Genomic DNA, 13105 nt, shown 5'->3' with positions numbered 1-13105 from the left:
AAAAATATTTTTAACGGATATTAATTATCAAAACACGTAATTGGTCGTCATTTTCCCAAAGAAATCACTACGGTTTGACTGTATTTTTTTGGATCGAGCAGTTTGACTGTATCGACCAAATTAAAAAACCACCCAAGCTAAATGACTGTCCTCTCTCTCATATTTTGACTGTATCGACCCCTCTCTCTCTCTCTCTCTTCTCTCAGTTATTAGCTAAATGACTGTCCTCTCTCTCATATTTTGACTGTATCGACCCCTCTCTCTCTCTTCTCTCAGTTACTAGATCGATTGAAACTTTTTTTAATCTATTTGTGTTTCGTATATTAGATTGATTGCTCTTACAAAAGAACAGCTTGTAATGTTAAATGCAATAAAATTTCGTTACTAGAATTCAGTTTGTGATGCGCTTTTCCAACTGTAATTGTGTTCTCTTAATGGTGGCATAGGGCTCAATATTCTAAACTTTTTTTCTTTTTCGTTTTATTCGGTTTTTTAAATTTTTTGTTAGATTTTCTGATAATTTTTGGATGAATTATCCGTCACGACAAAAAGAGTTTAAAAAGTACAAAATTATGATCAAAAGCGGAAAAATTCAATAAAGATGAAAAACAAAAAGCGTCGTCTTACATGAATATTTTCAACATTGGTCCATAATTTTATACTTTTTCGATTCCTCTCATCGAGACAAATAATTAATCCTAAAAAACAAAAGCGAACAGTTACGAAAAATAAAAAATACCGAAAAAAGTTATGGACAAAAAAGTTCACAAGAATAAAATGTGAGTTGGCACTAAGATTGGGTTCTTGTAAACTTATTTTTTTTCTTCATTTTGTTTGCTTTGTTCGTCTTTTTTGAATTTTAGTTAGATTTATGTTATATTTTTTGGATTAATCATTTGTCTCGACAAAAGGAGTTAAAAAAGTAAAAAACTTATGACAAAAGAAAAGAAAAGAAAAACTAAAGACGAAAGAGTATCAAACAACTTTTTTTTTTTTTTTTGTCAAGGGTGTCGTCTTAATGGGTTAATGGGCAGGTCAGATTTGATTTTAAATAAATGGGTCGGGTTGGGTATAGGTAATTGGACTCATAATTAATGGGTTATAAATTGGTCAATAATCCATTACAGATCTAACTCACTTACAACTTGCCCAAATTGGCTCAAACCCACCTATTTGACACCCCTAATATATATTAACTGCATTATGCTAGCAACATTTTCAATGTATAAATGTAAATATATTAAAAAACAAAAACTGTATGATATAATAAGTATGCGTTCCAATAAAAAAATTATGTCTATTAATTTGGTCTTCCGAATCAAAATCTTGACTCCGTCACTGCATTGAGTTTCGATTCCGAAATGGAGTACTGTATTATTCTATGATCATGAAGAATGCTCATTCCTTTCGGTATGTAGAGATAGTCCATTCAGAATAATATTGACCTTGGAATGGAGAACATAATAAATAATACGGATGTGACTCCAAAACTATGATGTGATCAAAAATTTTTATTTTATTTTTTCTTTCTTTGGGCTCAATCAATAAATCAGATATCACGTGAAATACCTATTGCAAACTATTTTGGTCGTGGAAAATAGTTTTGAAAACAAATTTTAAAGATATATGAAAGCAATATCAGCAACATGATGTATTGAAAATCTAAAAAAGAAAATAAATTAGTATGTTATTCCAGACAAACTCGTCAACATTAGATTATTTCCCTATAGATTTATTAGTTATTACTCCCTCTGTCCTAATTTATTTATCTTTTTTGAAAGTTTGTGCTATTTTTCAATTGATTATATCTTGTAATAATTTTCTATGCTTTAGGTAATTTTGAATATATTATTTAAAAGAACTAATTGAGATTTAATAAATAAGATCAATATTGTATATAAAAAATATTACCAATTGAAAATTATAATTAATTTTTTATTCGATTAGGATATAACGAGGGACTAAAAAATTGGTACTGAATTAGTATAACATTATGAAGAGAACATAAAAACATCTACCTAGCCATTCATATTCTGTATATTAATCCTTAATCCTCCATTTAAAAAGCCTTGGTTTACCATAAGTAAAGTGGGTCAGAGGCCCAAAACATATCCAGGGAAAGCTATAGTATGTGGCCCATCTTTCTGAGCAGCCTGGGCCTGATTTGGGCCCATAAAAAGGCCACTATTATTATTTTTTTTTTGTCGCTCGATAGATGTCTAGCCTATCACTAAGGGGATGAGGAAGGGGTACGGTTAGACGGTATATGACAAAGCATTTGCGCTCTTGGCCCCCGTTTGATAATAGTGATAGATGGATGAAATTCGTAAGGAGATGAGATTATGATTGGGATTGGTAATGGTAATGAGAATGGATTGATAATGAGTATGTTTGTTTGTGATGAGATTAGATGATGGAATTATTAATATCATGTTTGTTTGAGATGTGATTGGATTGATAGAAGAAATTAGTAATGAGAAAGAATTGGTAATGAGAAGGAGTTGAGATTGGACTATGAATACCAAGTTCCAAGGGGTATTGCTAAAGTCTGGCTTCCTCATCCCATGAGATTCACAATCCGAAGCTATTTGTGTTACCAAACAAAGAATTTACAGTCCGGAAGGACTATTAATCCAATCCCAAGGCCAAATCCGGTTAACAAACGGGGCCTTGGCGAGAATCGAACCCTCACCTTTCATGCGAAAGAGGTAAGAAAGTGCCGTTGAGCTAAAATTTCAAATGCCATTCAGAGAGAAATTAATATGTTTCAGTTATATTCAAAGGAACCCAAATCTCAAGTCTAACTGAAATCATGTAAATTTTATATCATAAAAAACACTAAGATAATTTAAATACAACCAAAAGTGGGATCCAATAAAGTAAACATCTCGTTGAGAAATCAAACAGCGGAATTGATTTCCCTTGATCAATAATTGGAAGATCGGCAAACAAGATGTTCTGTATCACAAAGAACTCGGTAGAAGGATTCCCAAGAATCAGTTTTTGTAGTACTTTCCTCCATACTATTTTTATTGTTTATTTTTGAATTACGTGTTATTTTTGAATATTTATATCATTTAATATATAATATTTTTTATAATTTTGAAAACTTTATATTATAAAACTAATCAAGATTTATCAGACAATATTCATATTACATATTTTTTAAGATCCATACTAATAGATACAGGTAAAAGACATAAAAGAGACAAACAGAATAATAAAAAATAAAAATAAAACAGAGGGAGTACTAGAGAGTACACAACACAAGAATCCACACTCTGAAAGCATTTTTTTGTCTTTATTTAAGTTATTTTTGCATTTGTTATTTTTGCGTTAAATTATTGTGAATTATTGATTTGTCTCGACGAGAGAAATTGAAAAAATAAAAAATTATGATCGAAATGCAATTTTTTTTTGATAAATACATAAATAAACTAAAAAATCTGTCTTTTTTTTACTTAATTTTTTCTTTATTCATAAAATTTTGCATTTCAATAATATTTTTATTACTTTTCCGGTTTTTTTCATCAAGACAAACTAATAATCTACAAAAATTTGACACGAAACTGATAAATGCAAACAAAATTAGAATACAAAGTAAAAAATTACGACTCTTTTAATAGTTTTTTCTTGCTATAGAACACGCAATCACGTATTGGATAGCTATTTCATTCTTTGCCAGGAAACATCCAACTTCCTACATCTGCATAATTTGATGTAGAACACGTGGAGGCCCAATTCCATGATCAGCTGGACCGAGCCAAGCCCCGAAAGTCCAAACGGTGTTTAATTTCAGATTACCCAAATTGGTTAAATTCGGACGAGCTCGGAATAGGCCCAAACTTGGTGGGCTGACTTATTTTCGCACGCCGATCAATACTCATCAACTTAAGTTGATGACCGATGGTGCTTTTCGGCCTAATTCCTTCGTTTAGGCATTCAATTGCGTTATTTTGCTGTTTTAGGAAAGATTTGTTTCGTTAATAACTCTTAGACCGTAATTCCTTTTAAGTTGATTCTTTTTGGGAAAGTCTTGTTTTTCTTTCCCGTTTTCAATTTTAGGAAAAGCCCCAAATTCTGGGACTTTTTATTTTTCAAGTGTATTTTTAGGGTTTCTAGGGTTTCAGCCTATTTAAGGGTTTGTAACCTAGAGTTTATGCAGCTTATTATCAATAATATTCAGACTTTGTCTTTTTCTCTTGAAGATTCAAGAACTGCTCGTGGCTACGAGTACATATCATTCGTTTGATTAGTACGCAACTAATCTCTTTGTTAATTCCGCTGCGTCGGAGTCAGTTATGCACTTGCAATATACATAATTGAATTACACATCTTTTATTTATCACCCCTATCAGAATCAAATAAATACCCTTGTGCACCTCCGCACGAAAAGCGCGGTAAGGCAAGGCCAATATATAGTCAAACGAACGCGACAAATACCGGACCGATGCTACAACAGGCAGTCTGTTCGAGCAGGCAGCCTCCGGAAGAAATTGACGGGCAACGAGGGAAGCTTGTGACGGAACCTGGGATGCCTCAAAATGTAAAACCCCACCAAAAGCCCCAGCACTTGGAACGGCGTCACGTAAAGCACAATGGCCATAATCAAGCAGAACGTAACGAAAAGCGCCGAGGCCCTTGGATCCCTCCAGCTAATAAGCGAGTGGAACCTCTCCCCCTGCGTCGCCAGATCCCCCACCACCGTCTGGATCCTCCCCGCTATGCTCCGCAGCCGGTCGTACCTTGTTTGAGTAACAACATTGATTGATTTGACGACGTGAGAAACATGACAAGATACGAGTTTCAGGGACAAATCCGTAATCAAAGATAAAACAAAATCCGTTTTGCATCGTGCTTGCAAGATAGGAGTAAGAAAGTACTACTACAATTTATTCAGCGCTTAAATTTTTTATTTTCTCACTAAAGAGAACATTTCGATTATTGTTTTTCATTCGTGAAGAAATTTATTTTCGTATCCAAATACAAACACCATTTTTTAAAACGGACCAACAATATGGAACAAAAGTATATGTAGTTAAATACGAAAATGGTCATACAACATACCTCATCCTCACCAAATCGCTCCCCTTGGACGTCGGAAACGTGTCGAATTCCTCATCCAGCTCATCGCCGCCGACGGCGTGCGCGTGCGATAGCTGGATGTCCATGTGCGGCGGGTGCCTCGGCTTCCACCGCCACCTCCAAATCCCGATCAAAAAGAGGTAGAGGAAGACTGTAGGCAGGATTAGTTCAGGGTAAATCATCAGAATGACATGAAGGACGTGAATCAAAATCGTCGTAAACGGGTTCTTCCAGTGGCAAATCTGCTCAAACCATTTCCCAACGGCAATCAGCCCACTCAGACAATTCATGATCCTGTAAAAATTAGCCTTGCTTTTCCTCACACTCCAAATGTGAATCCCCACATCCAGCATGTAGTCCACCACCTCCTTTTTCAACGGCGGCTCCGCCCTGCCCAGCCGCATCGCGACCAGCTGGTTCGCGTGGTGCCTCAACATATCGAGTTGGGTTATCGACAGCGGGTGCGCGTAGTGCATTTTCGGCAGCAACGGCTGGGTGTACTTATGCAACATGTTGAAAAACGACGTGCACGAAAACCGGACCGCTAGTTGGACCTCCCCGGTCTTTTTCACCCCCGACGTTTGCAAGATGATGAGCGGGTACGAGTGGGTGTAGACCCGGTCGGTCTCGAGGGTAGAGAGCCGGATCCTCACTTTCCCGATTACCGAGTCTTTTCCCCCTCCGTGGATGTGCCCGTTATCAAACACGCCGACAGTGATCACCGTATGCGGGTCGAAAACCTCCCAGGTGTACTGCTCGTTCCATTTGGGAGTGGTACTGCCTACGATCGACCTGGTCCGTACCCATTTCGGACCGTACTTCGCGACACAATAGGCATCCGTGGTCCCAAGACCGTCTCTCGTCTTCATTGGGGACAAACCCGTGGCGCTTATGATCCCGAGTTCCAGAAGACCGATACTCGATTTCCACAATTGCCTAGACGTCGGCCTAAGATCGCTACTATAGTGAGTCGACTCGTCCAAGACGTGATACCCGCCTTCCAAACAGAGCCTTAAGTGAATCTTGCTCGCGAACCTCGTCTCCTTCTTTTCCCCCTCTACCAACGTGTGTTTCTCCAGATTGTGCCACCGGGCGGGCACGGCCTTGTGGTCGAACCTCCTGGGGACGTTGGACAACATGATCACGCATTTCCCCAACACCTCAGTGTTGGATCCAACTCTGTCCTCCACAAAAATAACCAACGGTTCCTCAAACGGCTCCGCGGTTACGAATACAAAGTCCTCATTCCACATTGGATTCACACCCTTGGCAACTTTAGTCCTCATTGCTTGATTTCCCACAGCAACCCTCACGGCGACATCTGGGATCCTATTCTTTTCGCCCGGTAACAAGTCCTGGCATTCGATGACGTTGACCCGAAAGTACCAAAGTTTAGGCGATAGATACACCTTACCACGGATATTTGTAATGCCTTCTCTGCCAACCGTGGCCGCATCCGAATGCCAGGCATCCGGAAACGCCTCGTCGGCTTGAGTCCCCTTCCAAACAGCAAGCATGATTTCCCCTGTTTTAATCTTGTCCCCTTTCTTATCCTCCAACCTATACCACTGCGGAGCCAAGGGACTGTCCGGCGGGACTCGTCTCGGGACCTCATTCAGATCAAACTGAATCTTCCCAATGAAGTCATCTACAATCACGTCCTTGTCTTTCACTAAAACCTCGACGAATGAGGCCTGGAGCCGGTCCTGAGAGAAAGCGAACACGTGATTCCACTCGGGATTCGTTTTCTTTTCGAAATGCCTGGTGACCCCCTTGTAGTTTCCGAGCTTTACTTCCACGTACGGGTCGCAGCTGCCGGTGACATCCTTCCCGGGTAGCTCTTTGGCCTTGACAACCCGCACGTAGAGGTATTGCATCTGCTCGACGAGGTCATACGTGCTCGTGAGCTTGTCGCCCGTTATGGCCCCCGCCCCTACGATTTTCGGCGAGGTCTCCTTCAGAGCGAACTCGTCTAACGGAGGTCGCTGCATTTTTCCTTTTCACACTGACCAGACTGATTGGGAAAAAAGGAGGGTATTTGTGGAATGCTCACAACCTACAGGAAGAAGAAACAGCGATTTAGAACAAGAACAGAGACTAATGAAGCCAATATCATTTTAACTCATAACGGTTACATTTTAATTTTTTGGCAACTCATGGTGTCCGAGCCAAGTATGCAAACCTCGACTAATTGCTAGGAGACCGGTCCATCATCTACTAGCCAGGAGTCCATTAAAGCCAGCAAAGCTTTATATCATGAACTGATCCCACAAAAATTGTTATCACCCAAGAGGTTTCGAACATGTGACTTGGGAGGAAGTGAAGTCCTGAGTTCCAGGATTTGCCGGGTTGGGTTTCACGACTGCCATTTTCGGTACAAGTTTACCTCCTAAAAGGGGTGTTTTTTTTATCACTCACATCACATAATGCCGCGCTACTACTCTCATAGGATCTTGTAACATATACTTTGTTTTAGCGTGCTGCCAACAAATTGAATCGCGAAATTGTCGTTTCCCTTACCCAACAACCATAAACTTTGTTGCACTAATCAGGAGTAAGATGGAGCACAGGCTCATGAGAAACAAGAACAACCGACGTCTTAGTCCGAGTGTGGCTGATCATGTTCTTGGACCAGCAGCTCATCATCTTCTTCATAAGTTATTGCCTCACTAACTAGCTACTCAGACGCTATCCCCTCCCCTTTTACATCTAACAAAGGTTATACAGTCTGTTTTATATAAATCATACAGAATCACGTAGCTTTTTGTGATCTTTTCATTTCAAAACGAAAACATCCACTATTGCGGCGTATAATTCCGAAGATGGCAGTACCGCACCATTAATTTGGTATTTGAAAAAAATTCTGTCTGTAAATAATTTTCAAAAAAAAGAAAAGAAAAAGAGCTTCAGTTTGTAAATTGTAAGCATATATTGTGGTTCTGGCATCGTAAAAAAATTGCGAAAGACTTCGAATACAAAAACAATAGGAAGCCAATGTTTGAAAGTTACAAGCAGAGAGATCTCATCAAAGAGAAAGAAAGAACCTCATGAATTTTTGTGTGGACCAACTTGCGACAGAGAATCCTTAGGCACGATCCGGGAAAGCATGGAAACCTGTAAAATTGCAGCAAGATGAAAGAACAATGAGTCCCCTCAATAGATTAGCATAGAGGTTTCCTAGTGGTATGGTTGCTGAGAAAACAGAGGAAACAAGACAAAAAGATAAGATAAAATTCAGGGGTTAGGTGGTTGGTTGTTACGTTTGGGGAACTACTTTTTTCTTTTTCTTGTTTTTCTCTTTCACAAGAAACGTAAGGAATGTGATGTTTGGATTTAAAACTAGGAGAGCAGTTTCAGGATCCTGACTGCAAAATCCCAGAACTTTTCTGGCCTCAGTGAAAGCAAGTAAGCCCAGGTAAGAGCTTTCTTCTCTTTTCTTGCGTTTTCTCAGCACCCAAACAGTTGGGGGAAGGGGGGGAAATGAGAAAGAAATCATGGGTTTTTTCAAAAAAATCTAGTACCTAGCTAGTATGATTGAAAGAACAGTCTACACAAACCATTCATGAGGTTTTTTTGTGGAATCAAAAGCATCGTGTGTAAGTACTGAACTGATCAAAAGTTGGAAAGGGCTTGGGGAAAAGTCAAGGCATTTTTCTACTCACATGCACTGAAGTGTATCAAGTTTAGATGGAGATGTTTGAGCTTGTCACACTGGTAAGACCTTCGCTCTCGCTCTCATTCTCAATCCGTGTTCTGCACTCGCTTTCGCAAATTTTAGTGTTGAGAGAGAGAGAGAGAGAGAGAGAGAGAGAGAGAGAGGTGATGGACAAGTGACTGACCTTAGAGAGGATCAGTTTTTTCTTGAGTTGCAGCAATTGACCAACTACTTGTTTGAATTGTTCTTTGATTGGTACCATGCGAAGATATTGCCAGTGTGGTGAGATCTCCAATGGTGAACAACGTCAAAAATTAAGATTTCTTCTTCTTTTTTTTTTTGTTTGAAATTGCCAGAAAATAAGATCGGTTATGCCAATTTGATGGTGCAGTATGGAGGTACACCGGATCCCAATAGGTATGCAAAATTTGTCACTCCAAAGCTAAGTATCCTAACCAACTGGGGCTAGATCAGTTGGCCATGACTTTTGCATCTCATGATTAGGATGTGAGGAGTTTAAATCTCTCCACTTGCCTAGTGCAGGTGTTATTCCTTTTTGTATTTGGTGGATTATTTCTCCACTTATTGGGGCTAGTAGTCAGGTTTAGCCTACAGTGATTTCTAGATTTGTTTGAAATTATTTGGGAAAATGACGGCCAATGACGTGTTTGATAATTAATACTCTCTAAGGATATTTTCAGCATTAACAAATGTTCTCAGCATGTCCTTGGCGGGTATTAATTATCAAAACACGTATTGGGCCGTCATTTTCCCAAATTATTTCTCTCCCTACTAGTAGTGGGCTTGGGCTGCGATTGTCCAGTTTCATGTAATTCTTATCCTCAATTCTCCTACCGTTTGACAAAAAAAAAAAAAAAAACCAGCTAAAACGCTATAGTTATTTTCTTCTCTCCTATCTTGTTATTTTTCTTCACAAATCCAAGATGAAATGCAACCACAATATTAGACTTAGAAAATCACACTATAGCTTGTGAAAAAATATTCCAATTATTGTTAAATTTGCAGCTTGTTACGGCATGTATAAATAAAGTTATCCTAATAAAGTTGGACGAAGTGCTTTTCCCATGCATACCTACTAGTCTACTACTACTTTCTTTTCGGGGAAGCTACAGTACTTAAAAGGGAAAGAAATATATACTATATACGTATCTAATCACATTAAAGAAAAGAGTAGAAAAAAATACATATACTATCTGAGGTTTGTTGGGCAGCTGGACCAAGTGTGTGTATATACATGTATGTATATATTTTTTGTCACAACGTTATACATTAGCGGGTTAGTGAGTTATAGTTTGTTAGGGGGAATAGAGGCCACCGCATGAGTGGAGTAGGCATGGAAAACGAACCCAGGCCAAACGAATGGGGCAAAGGGTGCTCGATCAAATGAGACACCACCTACATTCGTTGGACCAAGTATATATAACGTACTATCTATCACAAACATAAACAGTGACCAAATCAAACTAATAACTTCGCTAACCCTGCTAATATTTACAATATCGGCAAAAAAAATCAAACTGGTAACCACCACCCGAGATATGAACATACATGCATAATTATATATCGGGAACTATAAGTTCGGATCAAGTTCTTTCCGGTCATTTTTTTTGCTGATTTTTCGCGAGTACTCTTAAAATCACGTTCTGATCACATTGAGCGGCTCGGATCATCAAAATTTAATCGGAAACTATAAGGTGTTTTTTTAGGTGTCCCCGAAACCGCCCCGATTATATATATCATTAAAATGGACATGGTGATATGATGAAAACCCTACTAATTATTTCTCTTAAATACTCTATTGTTTTCGTTAATTGTTAGACATGATCACTTGGTCAACGGTATTGTTATTGTGTGAGTCAGTGATCGCACTTGTTCGTCAAATTATTTAGAATTCACGGTTAACGCATGCCAGCGTCAATCTTTTTATCTTTATTTTTGAAACTCTAGTCTTGGATCATCATTCATGGGTGTATCGATGGGATTTTTCACTTCTGGTGATCCAATGAAAGCTTTTGTACGTGTGCAAGTTTTGCATAGCTGCACCGATGAATTGATGTAATTATTCCAATAATTTCTTGTCATTTTCCAAAAAGAAAGCAAGCAAAATCACTTGCATTTTGTTGCCTTCAAAATAAATTATTTACTAAAAGGTCCTATGTATTTACTACATTGCCCTGCTCATTTTTACTCATTTTTCTCGCAAAAAAATTAGGAAAATTCTACAATGATAAAAGAAAGAAAGAAAGAAGATAGGCTTCAAGCAATATAGATGTGCTTTGAATGAAAAAATGTTTAGATGCTAATTGGATAGAAGTGGAACCAAACAAAACCGGTCTTGCGGTATGACTTTGGTGCATTGGGGAATGGTGTTGTGCAGTAGTGTGTGCAGCATTGAGCTACGCACTTCTGAGCCGTCAGATCGTGCATCTAACGGCTCAGATCTCATCTTGGCAATGAACGGCTCTCGATCGTTAGTTGCCAAGATGAGATCTAAGTCGTCGAATGCACGATCCGACTTTTCAGAGATGCGCAACATAGTGCTGTACCTCACTGCATAGCATCAACTTGAAGTCCGGCTTTGGTGAGTTTTCAAACATATATTAGTCAGGTTTTGGTCCTCAACTTTTTAGAACCATTTGAAATAGGCTGGTTACCCATTTTTTAGAGAATCCAACCAATCCGGATCACTTGCACTCCTAGTTTTTCCATTTTTTGGACTTATTGTTATCGCCGTTGTGTTCCCATGTTCAAAGGCGAAAGAGAAGGGGGGTTTACAAGTATTGAGCCGACACGCGTGGCTTGGTCTCGGGCCAGCATTTACATATGACCCGGTTTTTTAGGCTTTTTTCGTCCCTTGTTTTTTTCTTTGTGATTTCCGGAATGACCAATGTTTTCGACGAGTTTCAAAAGGTGAATGGTTCCGATCATTATTGTGAATTCGGAAATTAAAGACTCACAAATAATCCAAACCGGAGGGAGAGAAAGACTGGACATGAGCTTCGTCCTTGGGTGAATGGTTCCGATCGTTTTGTTTCCCACAAGCGAAGTAATTCTCCGGTAATTCATTAGTGTCGAGCTACGCTCCCGGTTTATTATGCAAATAATGTTGCATTTGCTGTAGTAAACAACGGATTTATCACTCTTGATCTTCGAAGGGGGTTGTTATGATTGGTGACCCTTTTTTGTGATGACCTTCACTTTTTTAAACTTTGACTTTGTTGATACTCTTGTTTATTTCCATTTTACCCCACATCAATTTTGATCGTACTCTTACTCTTAAGCAATCGCGATAAAGACAATAGACTATTTAAAGGAAGATTAATAAATAATTAAATACTAATTAGCTAATACTACTCCACTATACAAGGACAGCTATGGCCTATGTGAAAGCAACATGCACTACTTGCATTCTTGTAAATTTATAGTTCCGAAACTTATTTCGATATTTTTTTACTTTTTGTAACTTCTTGTTTAGTTTTTCGTCGTAATTTTTAGGATTAATCGTTTGTCTCGACAAGAGAAATCGGGAAAGTATAAAAATATGGACCGATGTTGAAAAAATTCAAATAAGACAGCTATTTGATAAATAAGACAAATAAGATAGCTATTTGATACTTTTTTCGTCTTTAGTGTACTATTTTTTTTTCTTTCCGTCATAATTTTGAACATTTTTAACTCCTCTCATCAAGATGAATGATTAATTTAATCCAAATTAAAAATCCAAAAAATATGATACGAATCTAATAAAAATTCACAAAAGACAAACAAAAACACAAAAGAAAAATGAAAAAAAAGTTTACAAGAATGGATCAGTAGGACACACCCAATTCCCCCTTCGTCTAGCTCAAGGGCTTTTGCTCAATTGGTCCATACTCTCTGAATGAATCACATCTAGTTTTTAATGAATTGGGTGCTTTTCATGGGTCCAAAACCACCTACTATACTCAATCAATAACGTGCGTGTTGTTTTCTCATCTTAAAAAAAAAAAATACACTAGTCTTTCACTCTTCTTCTTCATCTTCACATATAGGTTTCTCTGGTGAGGGAAATTTCAAAGAGAGTGCAAAATTAAAACCCTTTGGTGGTGTCCCAATCCCACCTTCAAGAAGACAGTTGAGAAAAATAATGAGGGAGAATTGATGTTAGGTGTGGTTGGTTTTGCACGTGACCAGTACGTGCCAATGCTCTTCCTCTATTTTTAACTTTCCCTTTTTTGGGGGTAATGCAAGGTGGTGTTCCGGTCAGCTTGTGCACACCTCGAAATCTAGGACTAATCCCTACAGCCCATCTCACAGCTGTTTCACACGGCTGTGGATAGAGCAAAAACTTTCCCTTGGGTTTTG

The 13105-nt window shown here is 38.3% G+C and overlaps 1 protein-coding gene and 1 long non-coding RNA gene across 6 annotated transcripts; one reads left to right on the top strand and one right to left on the bottom strand.

Moving 5' to 3' along the window:
* The first annotated feature begins 3592 nt into the window (after positions 1 to 3592).
* LOC131336093 (uncharacterized) lies at positions 3593 to 4747 on the top strand. Its single transcript, XR_009202747.1, has 2 exons — positions 3593 to 3720; positions 4296 to 4747. It is a non-coding gene; the product is annotated as an uncharacterized LOC131336093 (long non-coding RNA).
* On the bottom strand, positions 4166 to 9137 carry LOC131336047 (FT-interacting protein 3-like). Of its 5 annotated transcripts, none has more exons than XM_058371686.1 (4): positions 8925 to 9137; positions 8130 to 8199; positions 5068 to 7141; positions 4166 to 4745 (listed from the first exon to the last, which is right to left on the bottom strand). In XM_058371686.1, the coding sequence occupies exons 3-4, from the start codon at positions 7074 to 7076 to the stop codon at positions 4454 to 4456; spliced, it is 2301 nt and encodes a 766-aa protein (XP_058227669.1). In that variant the 5' UTR covers positions 7077 to 7141; positions 8130 to 8199; positions 8925 to 9137; the 3' UTR covers positions 4166 to 4453. The 5 variants fall into 5 exon arrangements, with proteins under 5 accessions (XP_058227669.1, XP_058227677.1, XP_058227661.1 ...); XM_058371694.1 differs by lacking the exon at positions 8925 to 9137 and adding an exon at positions 8607 to 8898; XM_058371678.1 differs by lacking the exon at positions 8925 to 9137 and adding an exon at positions 8643 to 8898.
* Between the last annotated feature and the right edge of the window lie 3968 nt (positions 9138 to 13105).

This window comes from Rhododendron vialii, chromosome 1a (assembly GCF_030253575.1).
Source record: "Rhododendron vialii isolate Sample 1 chromosome 1a, ASM3025357v1".
Lineage (NCBI taxonomy): Eukaryota > Viridiplantae > Streptophyta > Magnoliopsida > Ericales > Ericaceae > Rhododendron > Rhododendron vialii.
The sequence above is the reverse complement of the archived record's forward strand: the minus strand, read 5'-3'. Positions and strand labels throughout refer to the sequence as shown.

Excerpts from the sequence above, each read along its gene's own strand:
- LOC131336047 (XM_058371686.1), bottom strand. The coding sequence starts at position 7,076 with ATGCAGCGACCTCCGTTAGACGAGTTCGCTCTGAAGGAGACCTCGCCG. Across the intron at positions 4,746-5,067 it reads AGCGATTTGGTGAGGATGAG|GTACGACCGGCTGCGGAGCA; the intron begins GTATGTTGTATG and ends TACTCAAACAAG.